At 40.4% G+C, this 24,056-nt stretch overlaps 1 protein-coding gene across 4 annotated transcripts in view; it reads left to right on the top strand.

The window, feature by feature from the left end:
* Positions 1 to 22,975, top strand: part of AFF2 (AF4/FMR2 family member 2) — a 302,637-nt gene extending 279,662 nt beyond the window's left edge. For 3 of the 4 annotated variants that reach the window (XM_027645270.1, XM_027645271.1, XM_027645269.1), the window contains exons 17-22: positions 1,152 to 1,223; positions 1,586 to 1,679; positions 4,379 to 4,426; positions 4,931 to 4,980; positions 8,992 to 9,206; positions 13,631 to 22,975. In XM_027645270.1, coding sequence (XP_027501071.1) covers positions 1,152 to 1,223; positions 1,586 to 1,679; positions 4,379 to 4,426; positions 4,931 to 4,980; positions 8,992 to 9,206; positions 13,631 to 13,752 — 601 coding nt within the window. In that variant the 3' untranslated portion in view covers positions 13,753 to 22,975. The remainder of the gene's footprint in view (positions 1 to 1,151; positions 1,224 to 1,585; positions 1,680 to 4,378; positions 4,427 to 4,930; positions 4,981 to 8,991; positions 9,207 to 13,630) is intronic. The other variant, XM_027645272.1, reaches the window with a different exon arrangement.
* Positions 22,976 to 24,056: the final 1,081 nt, after the last annotated feature.

The raw sequence follows: 24,056 nt of genomic DNA, 5'->3' as shown, positions 1-24,056 counted from the left end.
TGCATTAGCTGTGTCTGTCATGAGTATCTGCATCAGACACCTATTTGTGAAAGCAAGTGGAGCATCAAAAAGATTGGGAATATCAGAGATCTGACTGTCAAATGTGTTTTAAGTTAATGGTAATTTTAAAATCCCTAACTTAACGCTGAAAATCCCGAAGAGACACATATCTTTATGTTTGATGAGGTTCCTTCAGTATGGCCAGAACAACAATACCAAGGAGCAGGTGAGATAGGATAGGAAGCACATCAGGTGGTGTGTTTACAGCTGGGAGCTGGGTGCTGATGAGGGGGGTGGTGGGAGAAGGCAGAGCCAGAGCAGCACAGCCTGCCTGCACTCCATTACCTCCCTGTAAATGAGGACTCATCAAGACTGCCTGGATACCTTAAAACTTTCTTACGCAACGCTGAACCCTATTACTTATTCTAACACAAGTACCTGTGAAATTGCATTAGGGCTCAGAACAATGATTTTATGCGATGAATTGATTTTCAAGAGACTAAATGCATGGAATGGAGTATGCTCAGTTAAAGCAAAAAAAGACAGGGGAGGTAGGAATACTCAATCTTTGATCATCTAAATGCTGGACAGCAGCAATTAAATAGAGAGGGAAGACCAAGTATACAAGACTCATAAATTAATGAACCCATGAATTAAAAAAGCTGTGAACGTGACCTTTCCTGTATTTAAAACCATTTTCTATATAAAATATATTAAAAGCTTTGAAGAAGCATTTATGAGAAGGATTTTCAAGATATTATTCAAGCCCAAAGTATTATATGTAAAATCTTATTATACATTACTTTACGCTTCAGTACATAGAGGGCCAAGATCTTATGCTTCTGTGCAACACTCATCCCAAATGTTTGCAGGACTCAGCCTAGTTGGCTGGATATAATACCATTAATATATCCAAGAATAGTTCACCTTGTTGGCCCAGAAAATTGGTTGGTGATTTACTTTAGCCCTCCAGATTTTAAGTGGTGCTTTCTGTTGAATTTTACATTGATCTCATCATTACAGAACACTGTGACCATTAACTGTTGCAGTTGGAGAAGAGTGTCTATGAGTGGCTGTTATTTTTCAGTGTTACTAGTATGCTTGGAAACATCTTAACTCTCAATTTCTTCTCTCCTCACCTTTCTGACAAGGTATGCAATGAGACTCAAGAATTTCACAGGCTCTTCTGCCACAGAAGGGGACAAGAAATTAGCAGTTTTATGGTAAGTCCCTTTGTGACAATGAGAGAAGCAGCTAAAATCTTAAGGAGGACTTTAAAACTACTGAATTACTTAAGCAGCTTACAGAAGATCATTATTCTTGTTTTCCATTAAACTATTAAAGGATAACTAATGGATTTCTTCAGCAGCTGACTAAACATTTATTCTTCTAATTTATACTCTTATCAAGATGGGATTTTAATGCTTTTGACCACTTTTTTTTTCTTTCTCCATTTGCTTGTGTTTCAAAATTTAACCTTAGAACAGAAACTACAAAATATAGGTCAGCTTTTTTTTTTTTTTTTTACAGTTTATAGGTTTCATTAAGCAATGGAATTAACATAATCCTTTCCTAATTACCACAGCTACCGATGCTTATCACTTCTCTACTTGAGAATGTTTAAACTAAAGAAGGACCATGCTATGAAGTACTCCAGATCTCTGATGGAATATTTTAAGGTAATCTTTATTCTGTTTAATTTATTGATATGAAATGAAATTCATACCAGCACTGAGAGCTCTCACAAGCTCTCAGTGTGACTTAAAAGTCCCACATTTAACCTCTCCCCTGGGAAATGCAGGCAGGATGGCTGCCAGGGAGTGAGGACAGAAGTGATTTAGGGGATTTTTGGATTAGTCACTTGATTCAAAGGACCATACTCAGTAATTCTACTAAAATAACATTATTCTCAACACCATGTAATGTTTATGCAAGTTTCTAAAAAGGAACCTGATTCTTTCAAGGTTTCAATGTGGAAGCCATTATGAACTGACCCCCAATGAACCATAATAAAGCAATTATTTAGGCTGTAGTTAGTTAAGTTTGGGTTTTCAATTCAGCGAGGTTTGCTGAAGCTTATTGCAGTCTCAGAGATTTCTCCTTTTATTCCTGTGGAACTTCAAATTGCCTTATCTACATCTTGAAGGTTTCCCTTTACCTTGAGTGGAGATCTGATTGTCATGACTTGGGGATGTTTTGTTTTACCTTGTCAAATGCTGTTTACCCAGTGTAAGAATGACAAATCCTCACTGTTGCTAGATTAAGAGAGAAATAGAATCTTTCTGCAATTCTGCCAGGGTTTCTATATTTACATTTTACTGGTTAATGCTGTTCGAAGCACACATTAATTCTTGTACTTTATTACTACATATTATTCTATAATTAGGTAATTATACTGTCTTGTCAGCCCATCAGTCTTTTTTTGTTGGTGTTTTCAGCCGCTGTGAATTTGTTCCAAGCTTTGACATATATTGGTACTGCAAACCAGTAAAACCTCTAACACTGCAGTTTTAATATTTTCATGTAAATGGTGATAAAATGGTCCTTCTGCTGTAAAACTCCAGTATTATCATGCAAGCAACCATAGTCCTGACTTCCCATGTGTTTTCTGTGTGTGTATCTCTGCAACTTCAGTAATGTTATTCCTGATCTCTTGCTTAAATGGAGTCTCTGTTGCCACCATTAGTAGTGCCTCTGTTGTGTTCATGAAGTTTTCAGCCAGGGATTTGCAAAACAAAATTAAATTTGAACTAGATGCATTTGTAACCTCAGGATTTTCATGAAATGTGTTCCACCCACTTCACATTTTATCCAGAATGAATGTAGATTTTCTCTTAAAAAAAAAAGAAGGATTATTAGACCAACAGTTTTGATAAACTTTTTCTGCAGAAAGTAGTGATAAAAAAAAAAAGAAGGGTATGCAGGGAGGATTGTTTTGCCTTAAAGCCACTTTACTTGTCTAGCTGTGCAAATAGGTACAACGGAGAATATATTAATACTCCCAGCATAAGATCATTTTACTGCATCCACACAGAGAAAATGTCTTTTAATGTAAATTAAAATAAGAGAAAAAAATGTTAAATGTAATAAAATAAACAAATCAGAAATGCTGTTTTAGGCATCCAGTTGAAGCTGAGTGTTTCAGCAAATGTGTATGCTATGGGCACTGTAACTCATTTCCTAGAAGTAGTGTTTGAGTGTGTACAGATTATATGTACAGATTATATGTTTTGTAATAAAGGCACAGGAGGAGAAAAGAAAAGAATGGGAGCTATTAACTACATGTTAGTTTTGTATTGCTGCACCATGTTCTCTGTGTTCACTAGAGAGAATCTATAATACAAATGAAAGAGATTAAGTGTTTGAATAGAGTTGTTATTCAGAATTTTACACAGTTTTAACTGTGAAAAGCAGCCCACTCTTTACAGCAGAGCTGGAGAGGAACTTTTTGGCTGAATTGTTTTCCATGTTTCTTCTCACAAATGCCACTTTGTCCAAATTGAAACCATTTGTGGACAGAACTGGTACTGATTAATTTCCAATTAAAAACTTCAAGTTGATATTTTTGACATTTAAATACAGAAAATAACCATATATTATGTAAGCAATTTTGAAATTTAGAGACAACTTGAAGTAAAATATAACTAAAGTGATAAATTTTTAAAATTGAAATCAAACCTTTCCAGATTAGAAAAAGTGACATCCTCTGAGGTATTTCCCCTGAAATTTGAGGAAGATTTTTATGTTTTCGAAAATGTGTTGTCAGTAGTCATTGAAATACTTTTGTTAAATATTTTCATCATCAAATAACTAGCTCCAATTGAGATCTAGTCTTAATCTTGACAGACCTATAATTTGTCTCCAGGTAATGTTGGGAACAATCCCCAGACAACAGCTTCTTCTTCATCTCTGAAAACTTTCCAGGGCAGTTTAGGATCTCCCTCCTTCCTATATTTGAGCAGGTGGCAAAAACATACATTACATATGTGGAGAACGCACGGGCCAGGCCAGTGTCACGGTTTGACAGTGTCTGCTGCTTTGGACAGGACTGTTGGGTTGTTTGCTGTGTTTTAGAAGTCAAGGATAGGCTCTGGGCTCCACTGAATCTCTGTGCCTCCCATGCAAAATAGTGATTACAGTAAGTGGATGAGCGTTGTAATAATGGTAATACTGTGCAGAGAACTTGTAAAATTTGATTGAATTCTCACTGTGTGTGCTGACTTCTAGAAAGGCAGCTGAGTGATTATTTTCAGAGAGCACACGTAGATAGCCTCAGCCCTGTTACTACCACTTTGTATGGAAAATAAAATAACCACTCAGTCTGAGCAAGTCTGGAAAAACCTGGGCTTTATTGTTGCTCGGCAATCTTTTTGTACAGGGTTTTACAAGGTGCTACACAGACGTGAAAGGCAGAATGAGTAAGCAGGTAAGGAAAGTCAATTTGTGCAACTAAAATACATAAAAACAAGGGCATTCAAGCAGATCCTTACTAGAAATGTTATTTATACTACTATCTGAATCCCAAGCCACCTTCCCTAGCAATTTGGGAGGGATTAATTTCATTAAGGCATCAAGCCAAATTCTTTTTGTTCCTTATTAAAATATTGAAGGTCCCCCTAATGATAAGCAGTCATTTGCACTCTCAAGAACTTACTTTGTAGAATAAGTTTCAGTGGTAATTAAACCACTTCTTTGTGACCTACATCTGCTTTTACTGGAACTTATTCCCTCTTTCATCAAGTGACTTTCAAGCTACTGGTTGGAATCTACCAATCATCCACCAGGCACTTAATTATGGGACCGATGTGCAGAGCTGTTCTGCTCTATGCACTGTAGCTCTTGCAGTGAAAATGGGGAGTGTTGAGGCTTCTGTCATCAGTATTCATGTGCTTGCATCACCTGTATTTACATTTTGGTTTTGTACTTACAGAACTCTTCAAAAGCCTCACAGGCCCCCTCACCTTGGGGCGGCAATGGAAAGTGAGTATTTTCTGCCGAGTACTTTTGTCTGGGAACAAATGGTTCCAAAAATGGGGGGAAATGTTTTTGTGCCTCTGAAGGCAAAGCACAGGCCATGGGATCAGCGTTTTGGGAGCTACAGGTGTCTTTGAAGTATGTTTTAGGTAGAAAATGTTCTTTTTGCCTACAGAATTGATCGTACAACTGCCCTGGGCTTGTGGGGGTGAGGGGCTCCCACCAGACTAAATCAGGTACCCGTGTGAGCCACCCACTGTGATTGGGAAGGAAGAGCTGAAACACACCTTCATCTGTGCAAAGCCCTCTTAAGTCTAAATTCAGCTGTGGTGGGTCTGTGCTGAATTCTTTGACAGTTTGCTTCTCAAGCCAAATGAAGGCCATAAAAATAGCTGTTAATTAGCTACCAAGTACCGTGTCATTTTAGGAAGGCAAAGTAAAGTTAACCTTCATTGCAATGATTTTTCAATGATTCGTTCAGCAATGAAAGACCAATGAATATTTCATTGATATATGGTAAGTGCTGTTTAATAAAACTGAAGGTATAATAGTGGTGAAAATGTGAAGGCACTTAGTCAGCCAATTATCAGTGACTTTATACTAACGTTAAAACACCCTCACCTCAGATATGAAGTCAGGGTAATTCAGTTATGATCTGCTGTTCGATGAAGGTGCATTGCTGCTGCAACCTTGCCTTTATCTTCCAATCTCTGTTGCCACCTGACACATCTTTCCTGTTCCTTCCTCCTGTATCACACAGATACAGGTAAAACAAAGGTGAAGGACTTTAACTTTTTTTCCATCTTGACTTGAGTGGGCTCAATTCTAGGTGAAAATGACTGTTGTTAATGGTCTCTTTCTGGTAGTTCAGAAGAAATGACTATTAGACATGCCAAGAAAACAACATAATAAAACTGTAGAAAGGGGTTGAAGTTTAGCACACAAAGAACTGAAGTTTTCAAGCAGACTTTGTCTTCAAGCAGTACAATGCCAAGAATTCCAACATTTTGCTTAAAGGAAAATATTGTCTTAGGTAATTCAAAATGTTTTGGGGTGTACGTATATATACATATACACCCCAAATACACAAAGTTATTTTGAATATGTGTGTATATAGATATTTAAGTATAGATTATAACACAAACTAAAGTGATGAAATACAAAATCACCTTTAAATAAAAACTGAAAATATATTTTAACACTGGAAAAGCAACTACTAAATTAAATTATTCATTATATGCCAGTTTTTTGAGGCATTTAAATGTCAGTGAAACCTTGTATTGCAGTAAAAATACATAAATGTTTACCTAAAGTTTTAGAGATGAAATAGACCGCTGGAGCATTGCATCTCTTTTCTTAAGAAGTGGCTTGTACATACACATTTCATGAAGCAGAAGTTATCCTTTTATTCCTGTCCTATAATAGACAGGATGAAGTGTGTGCTCTGCAGGTGATGACACCTCCCTTGCTATTTAAAGGAGCTGTTGGGTGTTCAGGATTTAGAATAAGTGGGTTTTGACTGGAGGAGAAAATTCTTGTCTGGCCACAAAGTAGGCAGCAGAAACCCAGCCTTCAGGTCAGCATCAGTTCTAATGTAACACCCAGCTGATCAGTCTCTTCCCACTAACTTTGGAGATAAGGAAGCAAAGCTCTGAAAGAGCACATCTCTGTCTTTTATTCAGAGAAGGAAGCACTTGACATGTGAGAATAACTGAACATGACAAGGCCGTGTTATAACAGCGTTATTGTGACACCTGTGACCTGTGACCACAGTCCACACTCAGCTCTTCTATCCCCCCTGTGTGGAGTCTCAGAAGAAAAGCTCTCCGGCTGGCTCAGAGTGGCTGTATATCTCAGGTGTCTCCTGGTGGCCCCCAGTTTGTCACAGGCCTGGTGCTGCCCCTGGCAGCACGTGCTCTGCCTTCCCCAGAGCTACTCACTCTACAGTTTCCTCTTATTCCCCTGCAAATTTGTACCAGATGGGTAGAGAATTCACACACCACAGAGGTGTGGAGATGGATCAGCAGCCTGGTGCAGAATGCGGAAACAGTGGGGCAGTCTCAAATGTTTTTTCTTTTTAACAAAGCAAAACTTGATCCATTGCCATGAATTGTAGTGTCCTCAGGATCTCAAAGCATCAAAAATCTTATTTGGCCTTACTGGAATTTCTGCCTACTTTTGTTTGAAAGGGTTGTGAACCTCTACAAAGTTGGCCTGGGTTCCAGGCTGGCAATGAAACAAATTTTCCCTGGTTTCATTACAGAAATGTTTCCCACCTCTAGCAACAGAGAGCACAAAATACAAAGATTTAGTAGACTCACCACAGTAATAATGGCTGTGCACAACAGGGAAAATCCAGTGAACAATGTGCTTTATTTGGCAGAAGTGCGTCAGCTTGTTCTAAGTGGCTCTAACAAAATACTCTTGGTATCCTCAGATACTTATCATTTTTAACAGCTCCCAGAGCTAATCTAGTATAGTTCAGCTCTCCTGTGCATTAAAGACACTGTGGCACGTCAGATAACCAGGATGTTTTGAGACTTAAAGTAAAACATTTGTGCATTAGGATGTGCTTTAACACATAAGCTGTGTTAAAAGCTACTGTCTGCCAAATCAATGTGGTCTCTAGCTCTGGAAAAAGAATATATCACAGGAGCCTGTTGTTGAGCACAGGTAATAGCAGGGCACTGCTAGAAAACCTGCAGCAAAAGCTGTTACCATCGATGCCTTTCAGCCCAAGGCTGTGCCGTGGTGGCAGCCTGTCCTGCAGCCCTGCATCTCAAGTGTATTCCACAGCAAATAGAATGCTTTAGTTTAGGTGAGTGGTTCCAAATGGAGTTACATCCAGCTGGAGCTGGTCACCAGTGGTGTTCCCCAGGGGGCCAGTCCTATTTCATACCTTTATCGATGAGCTGGACAAGGGGATCAAGGACACCCTTAGTCAGTGTATGGATAACACAAGTTGGGTGGGAGTGTTGATCTGATGAAGGGTAGCTTTTGTTACTTCTCCCGCATAACAAGCGATAGGACAAGAGGAAATGGCCACAAGTTGCACCAGGGGAGGTTTAGGAATAATATCTTCACCAAAAGGGTCATCAAGCACTGGAATAGGCTGCCCAGGGAAGAGGTCGAGCCACCATTCTTGGAGATATTCAAAAGATATGAGATATGTAGATGTGGCACTTGGGGACATGGGTTAGTGGTGGACTTGGCAGTGCTGTGTTAGTGGTTGGACTCAATAATCTTAGAGGTATTTTCCAACCTGAACAATTCTATGATTCTATAAATTTTCAAAGAGAATAGCTGTTTTGTGAGGGTTCAGCACTGCACAGCTCTAACCAAGAACTTGCTGTGCTGACCGCAGCACTGCCTGCAGCCAGCAGGTGATTCCTAATTGCTGGTGTTAGAATTAAAGGAAAATCTATATTAGAACATTAGTGCCACACTAAGTAGGTAACTTAAAACACTGCTTTGTACAGAACTGTGCAGATGAAACTGTAGGCAATTAGAACAAATCTCCATGGCCTTAAAGAATCCTATAGAGATATTCATAATCCTACAGTACCCTCAGGACCTAATACTGCTCAGCAGGGTGCTTTTAAGACTTGCTCTTTACTTATTGTGACTGTTTTTGGAGCAAACTGTCATTGTTGTTCCCAGAAAATACTTTGATAATAAGCCAATATTGCACATTGAGTGTTTTCTAACTGCCGTTGCAGCTTCTGGCAGCAGGTAGAAAAATCATTACAGCTATGAGATGCTTCTTTCTCTGAAAGATTGCTCTATTTTTGTGATAGATTTTTTTTTTTTAAATAACAGGTTCATTTAAAGGTAAAATTAAATCCCTTCTTATTTTTAGTCATCCCCAGTTTATATGCTCTCCTTTCTCGTAAAATCAGGAGATACCACTGCACGTTCTCCCCTGGCTGGGGTGCAGAGGTAACTTTTGAAGTGCACTTAGGATGGCAGTGAAGTGGGGCGTGCGAGGGGGACTCACTCTCGCTTTGCCTCCCGCAGGAGCACAGAAACACCATCGCCCATGTCCCTGAGCCCGTCCCCCGTCAGCTCTGCTGGGAGCACCACGGGCACCGCCGGCTCCTCCTCGGCGGGGACCATCACCATCCCCCAGCGCATCCACCACATGGCTGCCAGCCACGTCAACATCACCAACAACGTCCTGCGGAGCTACGAGCACTGGGACATGGCTGACAAGCTGACCAAGGAGAACAAAGGTGCGCCACTCTCTTGCTTTTTTCTTTGTCCCCTTTGGCTCACCAGCTTTAGCTTTCTCTCTGTTCTCTGCCTTTGGACCCAGAGCCACCGCATCTAAGAGCACAACTGTGACAGCTTGAGCAAACAGACCAAATCTGCTTGCTGGTCGCTGTAGCCAATGCGTATCTTCTCTTGTCAAGCACAGAGGGGGATGTGTAACACACTCTGAACATGGGGTTATCAGAGCAGCTGGCAAATAATTTAGCGAACATGAGCCCCAAGTGATGAGAGCTTTTGAGTCTGCAAATTCGTTCACAGTTTCAGCGTCTTGTAGGGCACTGAGATTATTTTCAGACTGCTCTGTCAATGGGTTTAAGACTATTAAAATGCTGGCTAGGATAATAAGCAAACATTAGATGTTATGTTCATGCAGGGAGAACAATTAGGAGATGTCCACTGAAAGCCATGACCTTGACTCTCCTATGGTTGGGTTGCAATCTGTTTATTTCTAACAACAAAACATAGGTCTTTACCACAGCCATTTTAAAGGAGTTTTAGCAAGCAGTTTGTGACTGGGTTATATCAAGGATAGTGGAGTGTCTGAGATATAACTAAAGGACAAATTTGGCGTATTGTTGGCCAGCTGTGAACTTCCCCATGATAATGTAATTATTCACATTCCAGCTTTGGGCTCACACAAATCACTGAGAAAGCCTTCTTTGACACTAGAGGTGCAGAGCCTAACTAGGAAATATTCTCATCGTGAGTCGGCTCATTCTCTTAAATTATAGTGAGATTTCAGATGGCTGACTTGTCCTGACAAATGTGCTTGCTGTATGCAGTTTGATCTTACTCCCATTTATGTCAGTGGCAAATTTCCACTGATTTAGAGAAACTGAGCTTGAGATTTATAGAGTTTTATGTCTGAATGGTGGGACATAATGATCTATCCCTGGATGAGGAACAATAATAGAAGTTCTGTCCAGTCCTCCCCACTGCTTCTTGTCTTTGTTCACATTGATTAATTTAGTAGCAGTGCAGTCATTTTGGATTTTTTCCATAGCTGCATCCATTTTCACAAAATGTGAAAGTGATTCCCTGTCAAATGTACTGCAGAATGTTACAGTGGGAATGCAGAAGGATGCCCTGATAGGAGAAAGAGATGGTGATAATCTTGTAATTAGCTCTGTGTGTTGTGGAGTTGTTAAATGTTCTACTTGGTATTGAATCAAAATAGCTCAGGCATTCAGCCAGCAGACAGAAAATGTACCCAGCCACTGCTGTTATCAGTCCTAGAGCTGGATGAGAAAAAAACCTGCTGACTCTCTTTCTGCATTTTCCTCCCTACACTCTCCTTTGTTCTCATTTTGATTTACGATCAAATAAACCCAATTCTGCAAAGCCATATAGGAATACTCTTTATTCAGATGAGCAGTGCCTTTGACTTTAGTGGGACTGGATGCATGAATAAGGGTTTCTCACATCAGCAAGACATGTAGGGTTGTGACCTGTTCTTTCATATCTTGTTTCACAAACTGCAGACACGTTACAGGGAATGGAAAGTTCGTGTTACTTCAAATTTGATTTAAGTATTATAAACCATTGGAGAGAGATCAGAGTTTCATACATGCTATACCGTGTCTGTCTTTACATTTTGTCTGGAACCTCATTTCTAATTAAATACATGATTTAAAGATGCATGCCTTAACACAATTAAACTGCAATTTGAAAAATTCATGGTGTAACAAAAAGTGTATGGGAACTGCTGTGGTGCTCTGCTGGTCTTCATCATGTCACATGATGGATTCTCTTTACAGAAGGATGTGTTTAAGATACTTTGACATGAGAAATATTGCAGTGTTTCATGAAACCTAGCTGTAGTTGTTTTAGTAGATGTCATCTGTACCTCTCAAATAATTCAGAGCACCTATATCTTGCTGGCTGGGACAGGACTCATCCCTGTCCCCTCTAGTCCACCTTTGCCATCTGGACCAGCCATCGCAGTGCCCAAGCTCTGGTACACTGGCATGTGGACTGTGAGTTCCAAAATGCCCCATGACAGCAAACAGGTCAGTGCAAACCCCAGACTCTTCTCTTGGCCTCTCTCCCAGGAGCTTGGGCAGTCAGTTCATTATAAAGAATGAGATTTTCCCCCCCTCCCCTTAAAATAAGAATGGTCTCAAAAGCAAACACAAACCCACAAAGAAACCATGATTAAGATAAAAATTTAATTCCTTTAAAAAAAAAAAAAAAGCCAAAAAAAACAGATCCAGTCATTTTTGTGGGTTTTTTTGTGGTCAGCTCTCATTGTTTCTGTAGTCCTTTGAATCACAGGGTGTGTCTTGCCCAAGAATATGTCTCTGATGAGAGCTAATAGAGATGGGTATAAAGCTGTGGCCTAACAGCCTTTACCTCTAGGTCTTACTGCTGTCATAGATGTTTCTTAGGTCATGCCCATGCAGTCACAAGAGATTTCTTCCACATTGTAGGAGCTGTGCAGCCTCCCCTTGTCCATGGCTGTCAGCTTAGGTTTTGTGCTCCTCTGAGTATGCCTGCACGCTCCCAGTTTGGACTTGACTCATGTCCAGCTGGCTCAGAGCAGCAGACAGAAGCCTTTCTTTGTCAGCCTGACAAAAGATGTGCCATTAAAATAAAAATGCATAGCAAGAGGAGAACAGCAGAACTGTGACCCACCAGGCTGATCTGGTTTGAAAGGGAAAGCATGAACATACTGCCATGTACTTTTGGTGGAATTTTCCCTGGCCAGTAGGGTTGAGAATGTGTGGGAGAATAGATGGAGTTTGTCATAAATCTGCATCTGTATCAGTCCAGACTAAACTGCAGACTTCCCAAAACCCATGGGCTGTTTTGTGTTGTATCACCTAGCATGGTGTTCACCATCTATAACATCAAACTCTCAGCTGACTTTACAAGATCAGATCATTTTTTAAGCTTCCAAAGATAGCAGTGCTTTTTGTCTTCAGTGGAAAACTATCAGCTCTGTAGTGAGCAAGACCCGTTCTCTCACGCATAAATTTAATAAGTGGTTTCAGTGCATGTAGCTTTTTCAAGAAATGTGCAACTGAAATTAGGCTTTAAGGTGAATTTTCAGTGTTTAAAGCAATTATTTATCAGAGCCTCAAATGAGATCTCTAGAATGCAAGCAAGATAGTGCATTATTTCACTTCTAAATGTATTGATTTTTACACTAGAGGAGGGGAATAAAAGACAGAGGAAGGAAGATTAAAAGTAGCTGCTGGCTGCAGCATCTGAACAGCTCTGGTGCTAGCCCTGAGCTCTCATTATGCTTGCCTGCAGCCAAATCACTTTATGCTCTGATACTGCTGTAGCTCCCAAGCTGACCAGGGTCAGGCTGTCAATACTTGGATAGAAGACCTCAAAGCAGCACTTACTCGCTGAAGAAAGTACTGATAATGATTTTGTACCCGGCATCTGCTCTCCTGAAGTGCAGCCAATACAGTGCTGGCTGGCTGAGTGCTGGGCACTGGATTTTAGGCAGGGTGAGAATGTAAGGGCTCAGCCACTGTTATTGTGATTGCTGGTTGTTATCTGAGCTCTGAGGGGCTTTAACTGAGAGCAGGCTCCCACTTGCCTAAATATAGTGTAAGTGTTGTATGTGTGGGAATGCCTGTGCCCCAGTGAGCATAAAGACAAGCTGTGGGAGAATAGAGGACACAATTCAGTTCTCCATTGACAGCAATTAGGAAAGGTCTGTTGGCCCTAACAGGATTAGTCTTTCACCCAGAGAACGTATAACACATGGCATAAAGTAAACTGGTGCGTTGCTTCCTAACTGTGGCTCTCTGTTTAGTGACCTCCTGTTAACTCTTTCCACCATGGAATCCCAGTGTTGGGATTCTTCCCCTTTATAGGTTCCTGTCTCCTAGATGCTATTTTCCTGCTGTGTTCCCTCTCTCCTCTTCCTTCTCCCCTCCCACCCCACACACATCCTCTGGGGCCTGCAGCTGCAGCAGAATGAGCAGAGGACCAAAACTTCTGCAATGGCAGTAACAGAAATTGGAGGGTGGAGAAAAGAGCAAGCAAGGTCTTCTGCAGGATCCAGACTAGCCCTTCATACCTGGGAGAGAGCACGGAAAAGGAAATGCTGGATTTCATTGCCAGCTATTTAAATTGTGAAGTCAGCAAACCTAATCTCAGAAAACTGATGGTGTAGATCATCAGAGTTAAAGGAAGACTACTGGCAACCACTCCTACAATGTTGTGGTAGACTTCCAGCATGGATAATCTAATTTGGTCTTTTTAAATGTAGTGTTGTGGTTTAAATTCTTTCATGCTGACAGTTGTGCTCATGTGCACAACTGCCTTGAGAACTCAGTAACTGCACCAATTGGGAAATCATGGTAATACCTGTATTTCTGTACCATTGCCTGAAACAACTGCCTCTGTTTCTTGTGTATTGCAGAGTTCTTTGTAGACCTGGACTCAGTGATGGGACCCTTAACACAACACAGCAGTATGACCAATCTGGTTCGTTACGTTCGCCAGGGACTCCACTGGCTCCGCATTGAGGCTCATTTGTTGTAGTGACTGCTGCCCTCTCCATAACATCCCCATTCTTCTACCTCTACCAGCGCAGAGACGATCACTGGTGGAACTCCACTCATTTTTGGAAGTTTATTCATGTAACTTCATTTTTATTGCCTTTTTTAATATCCTATCTATTGGAAGTAGAAGTCACCATAAAAGAAACTTATGACTCAAGAGCAGTATGTGTTGTACCATCTAATCATTTTCGACAATTTTCTATGCCTTGTGTCTCCTGGATCCTGCCATCCTTATGTGCTTTATGGAACGGTACATTCCCTGCAGTATTGTTTTAAGTCCATGCTGCCTTCAAGTGAAAACAAAAAAGCACTTTGAGAAGATATGGATTCCTGAGAAATAGTACAAAGCGTCTTAAATATTTGAGGGTATATATGAGAAGTCCCTTCTGAAATAAATTAGTAGAAGTTATAGCTATTCACTCAAAATCATCTTCTGAACCTGAACCGAGCTTTTCGACGCTTAATTCTGGCATCATTACCTGACTCAGTACATTCCTAAGATTTCATACTTCCTATAGGTTTAATCTCTAAAAGAGAACATTGAATATCTTACAGCTACATAATGTAAGATCACCAAAGGTGTTAAGAGGTAAAAGGTTGAAGGAATGCCTCATTAAAGAATGATGACACACTATGCAATGAGGTTTTGATATTCCATTCTTCCTGTTTATTGTTGGCTTAATAATTTCAGTAGGCAGCAGAATTTATTGCAGTTTTTAGGCAGTTTCAAAATATTAGCTTTCTTAGTCTTATCTACCATTCCTATACTAAATCTGTGAATTTTCTTTCTACTTTACTGTTTAGTCTCAAACAAATACTCATCCAAGATTTTTCTTCATAGAACAATCTCTCCTTGCATAGTGACTCACTGAAAGCAGATTTTAACAGGACTGCTGCACTCTAAGCATTGATATTGTATGTAAAAGTCCATTAATAAGTGTATGCAGATTCTTCATGAAACTATCTAGAAGTTTAACTAACCAGCTACTGTTGAATCATTATAATTCCATGTGGCATCATTTTTCACCTGTTTTGTTCATTTCAGAGCATTAGAAACGAACAGTATTATCTTGCTATCTTGAAAACAATGTCAAATTAAATAAAATCACCAGATTTACCCAAAAGCAATATAACATTTGTTTAATAATGGCCATGAATACTTCAGTCAGATTACCTATTTTCCAAGCTCTGCATCTGTTTACCCATGCTGTCATGTTTTGGACCATTCCTCTAATGCGTGAATAATAATGAGACAATTCAGATAGAATTTCAAAGCAATTGTGAATAAATTGCACCATTTCACATTTGCTCTTTCCTCTTATTTTTTTTCCTTGTTATAAACTGCACTGCTCTTCTGGTGCCACTGCAAGAAGCGCTGGTGCATGAAACAAAACAAAATGAATTTATATCAATAATTCACAAGACTTTAAATGGTCTCATCTCATTCTTGATATAACACCTGCATACCTTACTGAACTGTAAATTCCATTTCTATAAACAGAAAATGCTCATAGCAATGTAAATATTATTCTGTCTCATCTCATTGAAATAATACAATATGTGTATTAAATGCCATCCAGATATTAGTTAATTGCAATTACCTTCTGCTATATAAACCTGTATATCCCTTAATCTGGTGAGTTATTGGATTCTACTCACAGGGTTGTGACCAGATAAATAGGACAAATTTGCATTTAAAAGGTTCAGACTGTTACGATTTTTAGAGCAGGCCTTGGATATTTGCAATAACAGCAGTTTAAGGACTCTGCCCAATGCACATTTAAGACAAACATTTCTGTAGCTGTTGTATATTAGCTCCCAGTACTACTACCTTTTCTTAAAAATCAATAATTCCTAACATTTTGTTCCACAAGGCTGTATTGTAAACATAGCCAACGTGCATCATTAGAGAAATCATCCAGTTTAGGGTTTTCTGCAAAGGACATTTGCAGAACATGCACATCCTGTATTATCTGCACACTCCTGTTCCTGAAGTGGTCGATACACCCTTATCTGTTCTCTGAGGGTTTCAGTTACACGGCTGAAACCTGAATCTGACAGCATTTGTCACACTGATTCTGGCCCCAGTAGCTAATGAATAAAACCACTATTCAGAGAGAACTATTCAGAACTGTAGATGAAAGGTGGTTGTTGAGGGGGTTTTTTTGAAGAAAAAGAAAACAAAACACTTGAAATTTTTTTTTAACAGGTTGGGTAGTTGAGATGCAGTCGTGTTGGGCTGGTTTGTCATAAGCCAGAGTTTTCCATTCTTTTTGCAAGTAACTATTTAGTCTAATTAAGTGCATTGTCGTCACCTGTTCCTTTAATGTAGACTGAAATCCTAGACTTCCATGCCTTTACAAGGGATAACTATGCCTTGAAAGACAGTCTTCAGACATGGCACTGTTCAGAGTTAGCTGTAGTCACTCAGTGAAGACAGTGTATTATCTTTCTCCTGTTGCTTGTGGTAAACAGGCTCCTATCTCTAAATTTACCCCGTGTTCACAATCTTTTGCTTAAACAGCTTAAGGAATTAGCCCACCTGATTTTGTATCCTGTGACTTAGGTTGAAATGTATGCTGAATCAATGGCATGATTATAGTAAGTCCAGCAGTCAAGTCTAGGATCACAAGCCAACTTACTATTTAGCAGTCTTGTTTCAAAAGCAGCTTAGAAACAAATTAAATATGGAGAGTGAATTACCATCTTATCCCTGGGGATGATGCTTCTTTTGGGTTAGTTATTAAGGATTATTGCACTTTTACAGGCACTGTATTCATCTCATTTCAATTGCCAACATGTCATCTTTGTGGAATCATTTTTACCCCTTAAAATATTACTTCCAGCAGACTTAATCAAATGAGATTGTTTGTTTGTTTCAGTCCGTGGGGAAGCTGCATGTCTGTGCTTGGGCATTTGCTATGTCTGCACTTAACACTGCCCAGTTCAGGCTCTCAAACTCATGAACCAAGCACCAAAAATTACAAGATTGGCTTAAAATTGTGTTGTTTTTTTTTCGTTTGTTTTTTTGGGTTGTTTTTTTTTTTAAAATAAACTCCTTGGTTCTTGTATTGCCTTCTGGATACTGAGCTTTTAAACTGATTTCACGACACATTTTCAGGCATTCTCCAAACACGACAAGGGCTGGAAAACACACATTTGTTTTTAATAGTGATAAACTGGGACAGTGATGTAATCTCCTGGTTGCTGCAGCTGGGACTTAAGAAGGACACCAAGATTCATAAAAAAATTGCCAGAACTGACTGCCATTTGTGACCCATGCTTGAGGAGGTTTGGAGCAATACTGATAGTTCAGCAGTGAGGGGAGCAGGTTAGTAAAGGGCTAAACTCAAGCATTTGGGGAGCTCCACGGGTGCGAGATCCAAGGGCAGTAAAGTGCTAAGTGCTCAGGCGAGGCATTTGCATAGCACTTAACCTCCCTGTCAAGAGCTGCAGCAGCTCCTCAGTGAAGTGTTTGTCATCCTGCAGACAGAATGTCCTGCTCCGAGTGCAGTATCTCAGCCATGTGATGTGTTTTGGGTGCTCCAGAGCAGGGATTGGAAGGAAAGCCTTTTTGCTGGTAGTGTTGGTGGCAACTTTCACAGCTTGCTTCTAACAGCTTCATTTCACTTTTTCTTACATGTTCTTTGGACTTTTAATTATTTATATACTCTCTCTGTGATTATATTGTCTCATTTATAAATGATCTCCTTTGAAAAATAGGGACAGGTCTGTTGATAGTCATGTGGACTTTTTTTAAAAAATAGCATTGGAGATCATTCCTCCTAAAGAAGAAAATCTGAGAATTGAATCTGGACCTTAATTTCCATGCTTTTTTAATTTCACAGGTTTTATTGTGTTCTTTTATTGTAACAGTTTAGAGTCACTGATGTTTTTGGGTACTCTGGAAGAAAAGTTTTCATATATTTTTAATCATCATTTAATGCTGTCTAAATCCAGTCATTAGTTTTGTGAGAGCAACTTAACAGACAGCAGAAACGGGGCTGGTAAGGATTCTGGCTTAAGTATTAACATACTTCTTTGCTTTGAGTTCAGGAGAAACTCCACTACACACAGCATTGAAGCAAGCACATGTGTGTGAGTGAGTGTGTGTGTGTGTGTGTGTGTGTGTATTTGCAACAAAAAGTCCTTGTTCATTACTTCATAGCACAAGAAAACGTATATGATAGCTGTAAACAGAAACCACTCTTACCACTGCTGGTGGTAATGGCATTATTCAAGTGTTCCTCTGTAGTATGTGATACTCCTGTTTGCACCTACTGTCTCTTGCAGGCAATGAAGTTGTGGCAGAAAGTAGCAACACTTTGTCATCTTGGTCCTGTGGTCCCTGAGGTCAGTGTCAAAACTGAATGTGCTGTCAACATGCTGTTTTTCAGGTTAACTCGTTTGCCATAGACCACTGTCTTGAAGTTTTAAGAAAGATGAAATATTTCACCAGTCACCAAAGACAATTAATTTGTCATTCTGAAGCAAGTGTAGAAGTGTCCCATCTCTAGGCAGCTTGCACCAGTGAAAGGTCATTGCAAAGGGTCTTTGCCTCTCGCAGCAGCTCCCTGACCTCACACGAGGGCACTGGGAGTGAGGCAAAGGGGATGAAGATGAGAAACCAGTCCCCTGTCCTTATGACATCTTCCAGCTTTATTTTACATACTACTTTATAAATACAAATAAAACAAGTCTTCTTAATGTTGGGAAGGCTCAATTTCTCCTGGACTTCCATGATATAACCAGAGCACTATCCTCACCAATGCATATAGACATTCTCTAATGAGATAGATATAGATATATATATATACAAACACACACATGTATGTATATATATATATGTATCTCACTAGATATAGTGGTATGTTTTAGCTATATCACTTGATATTTAGCCTACAGGTATAGGCTAAAAGCTGTTAGGCTCTCCTTTATTACTGAAACCTCCCCCTGAGTGCATAATGTTCCTGCCTGACTCAGAGAGCAGTCCTCCTCTCCCCAGTATTCTTATCAGACCTGCCTTCCTGATGGACTTGGTGGCTTTACTTAAGCCATTTTGTTTCAGAGATGTTTTGTCTTCCAAGATCAGTGATTCTGATCATCTCACACCTGTTTAAACCCCTGGTGGTAGCTGCTGAAGTCAGGATAGATTGAGTTCAGATCTTGTGTACAGCCAGGGGATGACGTGGCTCTACAGATGTGAGAGCAAATTCAGGTGCAGATGAGTTACTGCATAAAACTGGTGTCAGATGAGAATCAAACCTGGCCTCATCAGGAAGCCCTGTAACAGAAATACTATGATGATAAGCTCTTCCCAGGACCACAGGATATGTAGCAACATGTCAGGCAGCTCATTGGCACTGTGATCATATCAGGCAATTCAAGATATCAAGAGTGGTTTAAAGAAACTGGGGCAAGTTGGTGGGGTCTGGCATTATGAATTTAACCTGTGTGTGCTTCTTGGGAAAGGGGATTCATTACTCTTGATATGTCCTGTAAAATAACACCTATACCATGGTATCCTATAAAACCAGAGTATAGCACCATTCCATCCAGTTCTTAATCCCCCTCAGAGTGCCACCACGTGTCATAGAGAGCTAACTCTTGTCACTGCCCTGAAGTCACCATACAGTTAAACTGTTATTTTTACAAGTCCAACAAGGACCAAGCCCAGGGGCTTAGGGGCCAACTCAAGTAGCCATGTGTGACCTGATGTTGCCCACCACAGGCTGTGGAGCCACACAGAGCTCCCTGAGCCCGCAGCCTACACTGGGTGTTGGACTACTACAGGTCTCTGTGGTGTGAATCCACATAGCCCTGTCCACTGTACTGGGGGACCAGTGCTATGCCCAGCAGGACTGAGAGACCCCAGCCCCACCACCTGGGTGTGGCAGAGCTGTGGCTCTGCAGTGCTTTCAGATCTTGGTCCTTTGCAGCTGCAGATGGGACTGGGATTTGAGCACTCACTTGTACTTGCACTCCATCTGGAAATGCCAAACGAGTTGACAGAAGCCGTGCTCGCAGTAACAGCACAGGACTCGGGCAGTGCCCACTGTGTGCAGAATTGCAGTTTAAATTGTAGTGTCCACAGGACCACTCATGCTTACTGGCCTCGCCTCAGCCTTGCTGATGCCAGTCATAAAAGTCACACGAGTGGACAATGCAGCTGTCTGAGACTTGCTTTCTTCTTTGGTTTTAAGTGAGTTCCTCTCTATGTAAGTTCCGTAAGCTCTCTGTGCTGGATATAAGTTTACTCACAGTTGTGTGAGTGTCACCCTGTTTTAATACCTTTGAAAGACCCATCAAGTATAGATAGCCCTAATTTTCTCTGACTTATTTCCTTCTCTGAAATAAAAGGAAGATCAGATCCTGAAGTGAATTTCATTGTTTTGTTGGACAAGAGTGACTACAATAGACCAAACTGTGAGTTAAGCAAATGTAAAATAACTTGGCTCAACTGGTGAAAGTCATGGCACCAAATTCTGCTATCATGTGGCAATAATGCACAGGTCTTACGGAGCTTGCTGGGTACTGTTTATCACAGAGAAGCTGGTTAACAAAAATGGAATAACATTACTGGAATTAAGTTTATTAGGCCAGAAATTGAGTTGCATTAACCTAGTTAATTCAGTGGAATTACACCCATTTTTGTTCTGGCTGAGCACTCACCTCACTGAAAGTAGTTCAAGGTCTCTGGACGAGTGCTGGAGTAACTGCAAGCAGACTTGCTCTTCAACCAGACCATATGTTGACTCAGCCCTTGCTCAGGGAAACCACCATTGACTTCAGTGACAAGTAACACGGTGTTATGGACGTGGAGAAGCTTTGACCCACTGGCAGGAGGCATTTACCCTTGAATTTATGAATGAAGCAACACAAAAGTTTTATTTATAACAGAGGTAAAGTTCCTCAGCTGGTGTAAACTGGTATAGGAGTACTGATTTCAGTGGACTTAATCCAGTGTGCACACACCAAGGAGCAAACCCTCTAACCCCAGACTAATTTTTGCCAGTATATCTCCATGCAGATAAACTCCCAAAGCTTTTATCATTATGCCTTTTTACTGATCATGCCAATGAAATGATTAATGTACCATAATCCTTGCCTGTAAGGAAATACTGTACTTTGCAGAGCTATGCAGTATACAGCACATCATAAAACTGCTTTAGACCACACAGTCTGGAAAAGTGTTATCAGAAACTAGACTAAGAGAGCAGCTTTTTATCTGATGTCGATTACACTTCACTCTCCACTTCCACTGCTGAGTTTTACATACAGACTGAATGATGGCTGCACATTTCTGATGACTGTGGGCTGAAGCTTCAGCTGATGTGCCTCTAAGTAGCTCCGTAGATGTCAGTGCTGATTTACACCAGCTGAAAAACTAGTCCTCTCCCTTTTCATACTGTGCTGCACCCCCTAATGCAGCTTTATAGATGCACACTGAAGCTCAGTGTATATTGAACTATTCTGATTCAGCACCAGATAATCCCTGCTAAAAGAATTGGAGGGTGATTTCTGCCTGCCATCTAGGCTTGCATATGTTTTGGTTTTAACTAAAAGGCATGTTGCAATTTCATTACCTCCCAGTTTAAATATTTACTGGCATCAGCATTAGCTTGCATAGAAAAATGGCGAATAAATTCAAACATGTCATAAATGCTCTCAGCCTAGAGATGGAATCTGTTACTTTAGTTCAAAGACACTGCAGCAGGCTAAAGTGGCTTTTCTAAGACAAATGGGTTTTGTACATTTAAAAGTCATGGCAAATACTTATCTAGGACCATTTCTGCTGTTCTTCCCCTGAGCATCCTGATCAGCAGGTTGCCCCACTGAAGTCCACAGAAGTAACTGAGTGAATGAGTGCTCAGCACACAGGTTGCAGAATCAGGCACTGAATATCTTAGGTTGCTGCAATCAGGGGTTTAATTTTAGCCATATGTATCACTTGAGGACACTTAAAAAATATGTACATTTTATCCAAGCTGACAGTCCTTGTATTTCCATAAAATATTGTATAATTTATTCCTGTCTGTATTTTTTACATCTCTGGATTGCATATCTTCTACTGAATCTTAAATGCTGGTTTTTTTAAAACCTACATTCAAAAGTTCTAGGACATATCATCCCAGAATATTAAAGCAAGTCAAAGATCTGGTGATGTTTTGCTCTGGTTTTGCGCTCTCCTTCGGTTTGTGTTTTGTCTTTGGCTGTAGTACTCCCAAAATTTTTTAAACGGCTCAGTTCAATTCAAGTTGCTTCCTGTCTTCTGAGAAAAAAAAAAAAAAAAAAAAGCAAAATACAACTAAGGTTCAGGAGAAGTAATCCTGGCAAACTCGGTGGGTGTTTGCTTTTTCTAGCTGTCCTGTTTTTTTAACCCTGCCATATTGGGAGTAGTTGTGTGTGTGTTCTCTTACCCACCATTTCTGGCTGTTGTGGCAAATACTTTTTTTTTTCATTTTTTTTTCTTTTGTGTGTGTGTGTATGTGCGCGCATGTATAATTAACCAAAATATCAGGAAAATTTATATATGCTTTCTTCTGGTTCCTGGAAATAGAGCAACATTATGACCTTATGGTCTTCCAGCAAAAGTCAGATTTAATTTCTGCATTGCAGTGCAACTTAATTAGCTATTGGAATTAGATTATGGTTTGCTAAATGGCCTTTTACCTTACGTTCTTATGTTCTTAGTTTTTATTTACTATCAAAGTAGCCTTTTTTTTTCTCATGTGTGCAAGTATCATATCAATAATCATTGCAATTCCACAAGGTGTCTTTGTTCTGAACAAGCATGTTATTCTTGTAAAGTTTTAAGTATAAGTTAAGATGTTTTGTACAGACCAAGGTAACTGTTAAAATGTCAAGCAATTACTGAAATGTTGTATAGTTATAAAAGTTTGATTTCTTTTGCTTTATATGTATAAAATTGTATCTTGCCTGTTTTGCTTTGTATTTCCAACGTGTTGCACAATTATGCATTTTGTTTACATTTGTTCCTTCTTCAGAAAAAAAATAACAGTAATACTTTATGTACAAACATTTTAAATGTACTTTTGTTGTTTTTAAACACAATGTCTCTGTATAAATAATATTGGTTGAACTGGTACATTCGTGTCTCTCATAGAGGGATTAATTATACTGCCAGTGCATTGAATTATTTAAAAAAAAAAAAGTAAAATAAAATTTTTATGAAAATGTAACCCATTTTATCACTATAAATTATTCTGTCTTCTGCTATTTTCTCATTCTCCTCCCAGGATACAATAAGTATGGTACAGTAAGTACTGTTTGTGGGAGAGCTGTCATGGGTTTTAATTTTTAATCAATGTGTTTGTGTCATTGCGGCGACTTAAAATGACTCGATGTTAGAAAATAATGCAGTGCTGATACCAGCTGTGAGGTAACAGGATCAATAGCGTGCTTTCCCCCTCCCTGAGGGGCCTCAGCTGCAAGGCAACAGCCTAAATCCCGTCTGTCCCAAAACCAACCTCGAGAGCAAAGGGGCCAGGCTTCAAAGGAGGGGTTTTTTTTTGGTTTCTGGCTGACAAGCAGCCCAGGGCTCCGGCGCGACCAGAGCGGCGCAGTTCAGCCGCCGACCCTCCGCGCGGGGACGCGTCTGTCCCCGGGGGCTTCCCGGGAGGACAGAACTGGAAACGCCGGGTTTTATATCATCACTGCAGAAATAGCTCCGAGAGGCAGTGCCAAGAACACCAGCTCAAAAGAGATGTAACGAGCTCTCAGGAGAGGCCGAGCAGCATGTGATGTGGCTGCCCAGCCTGCAAGGCTGAGCGCTCGGTGCGGAGCAGCTGAGGTCGAGGTGCCCGCCGGGGAGAGACGAACCGCAGCGCTCCCAGCACAGAGTCCATCTCGGGCCACTGTCTCCCAAGATAAAGAAGCCATCGCTGTGTTTTGCTCTGTGGCCCCTCACACTTAAAACATTTTTATCTTAGCCTGGAGAGTTGCGTGTGCTGGAGGTGCTGCAGGAGGGCACGGCCGGGAGGCGGCTGTGGGGACAGCTTAGCCCAGGCAGTGGCAGGGAGGAGGGTGGTGAGTCTGGATTTGAGCCTCACTATCTATTGGAACGTCCTGCTTGGAACAAAGGCCCAGTAGCTGATATCTTCCAGTTTCTGCACCACTCTGACCACATGAGCAGTGAAAAGCTCTCTTGTCCAGGCAGGCTATGGCTTTTTCAGTGTTCACCATCCCACTTGTGTGAATGGTTACCTGTAAAGCTGGTACTAGAGCCCCAGTCCTTCCTAGACATAAATCACTTCAGAAGGA

This window comes from Corapipo altera, unplaced genomic scaffold (genome assembly GCF_003945725.1).
Source record: "Corapipo altera isolate COAL_440 unplaced genomic scaffold, ASM394572v1 65, whole genome shotgun sequence".
Classification (NCBI taxonomy): Eukaryota; Metazoa; Chordata; class Aves; order Passeriformes; family Pipridae; genus Corapipo; species Corapipo altera.
This window is presented reverse-complemented; position numbering and strand designations above follow the sequence as displayed.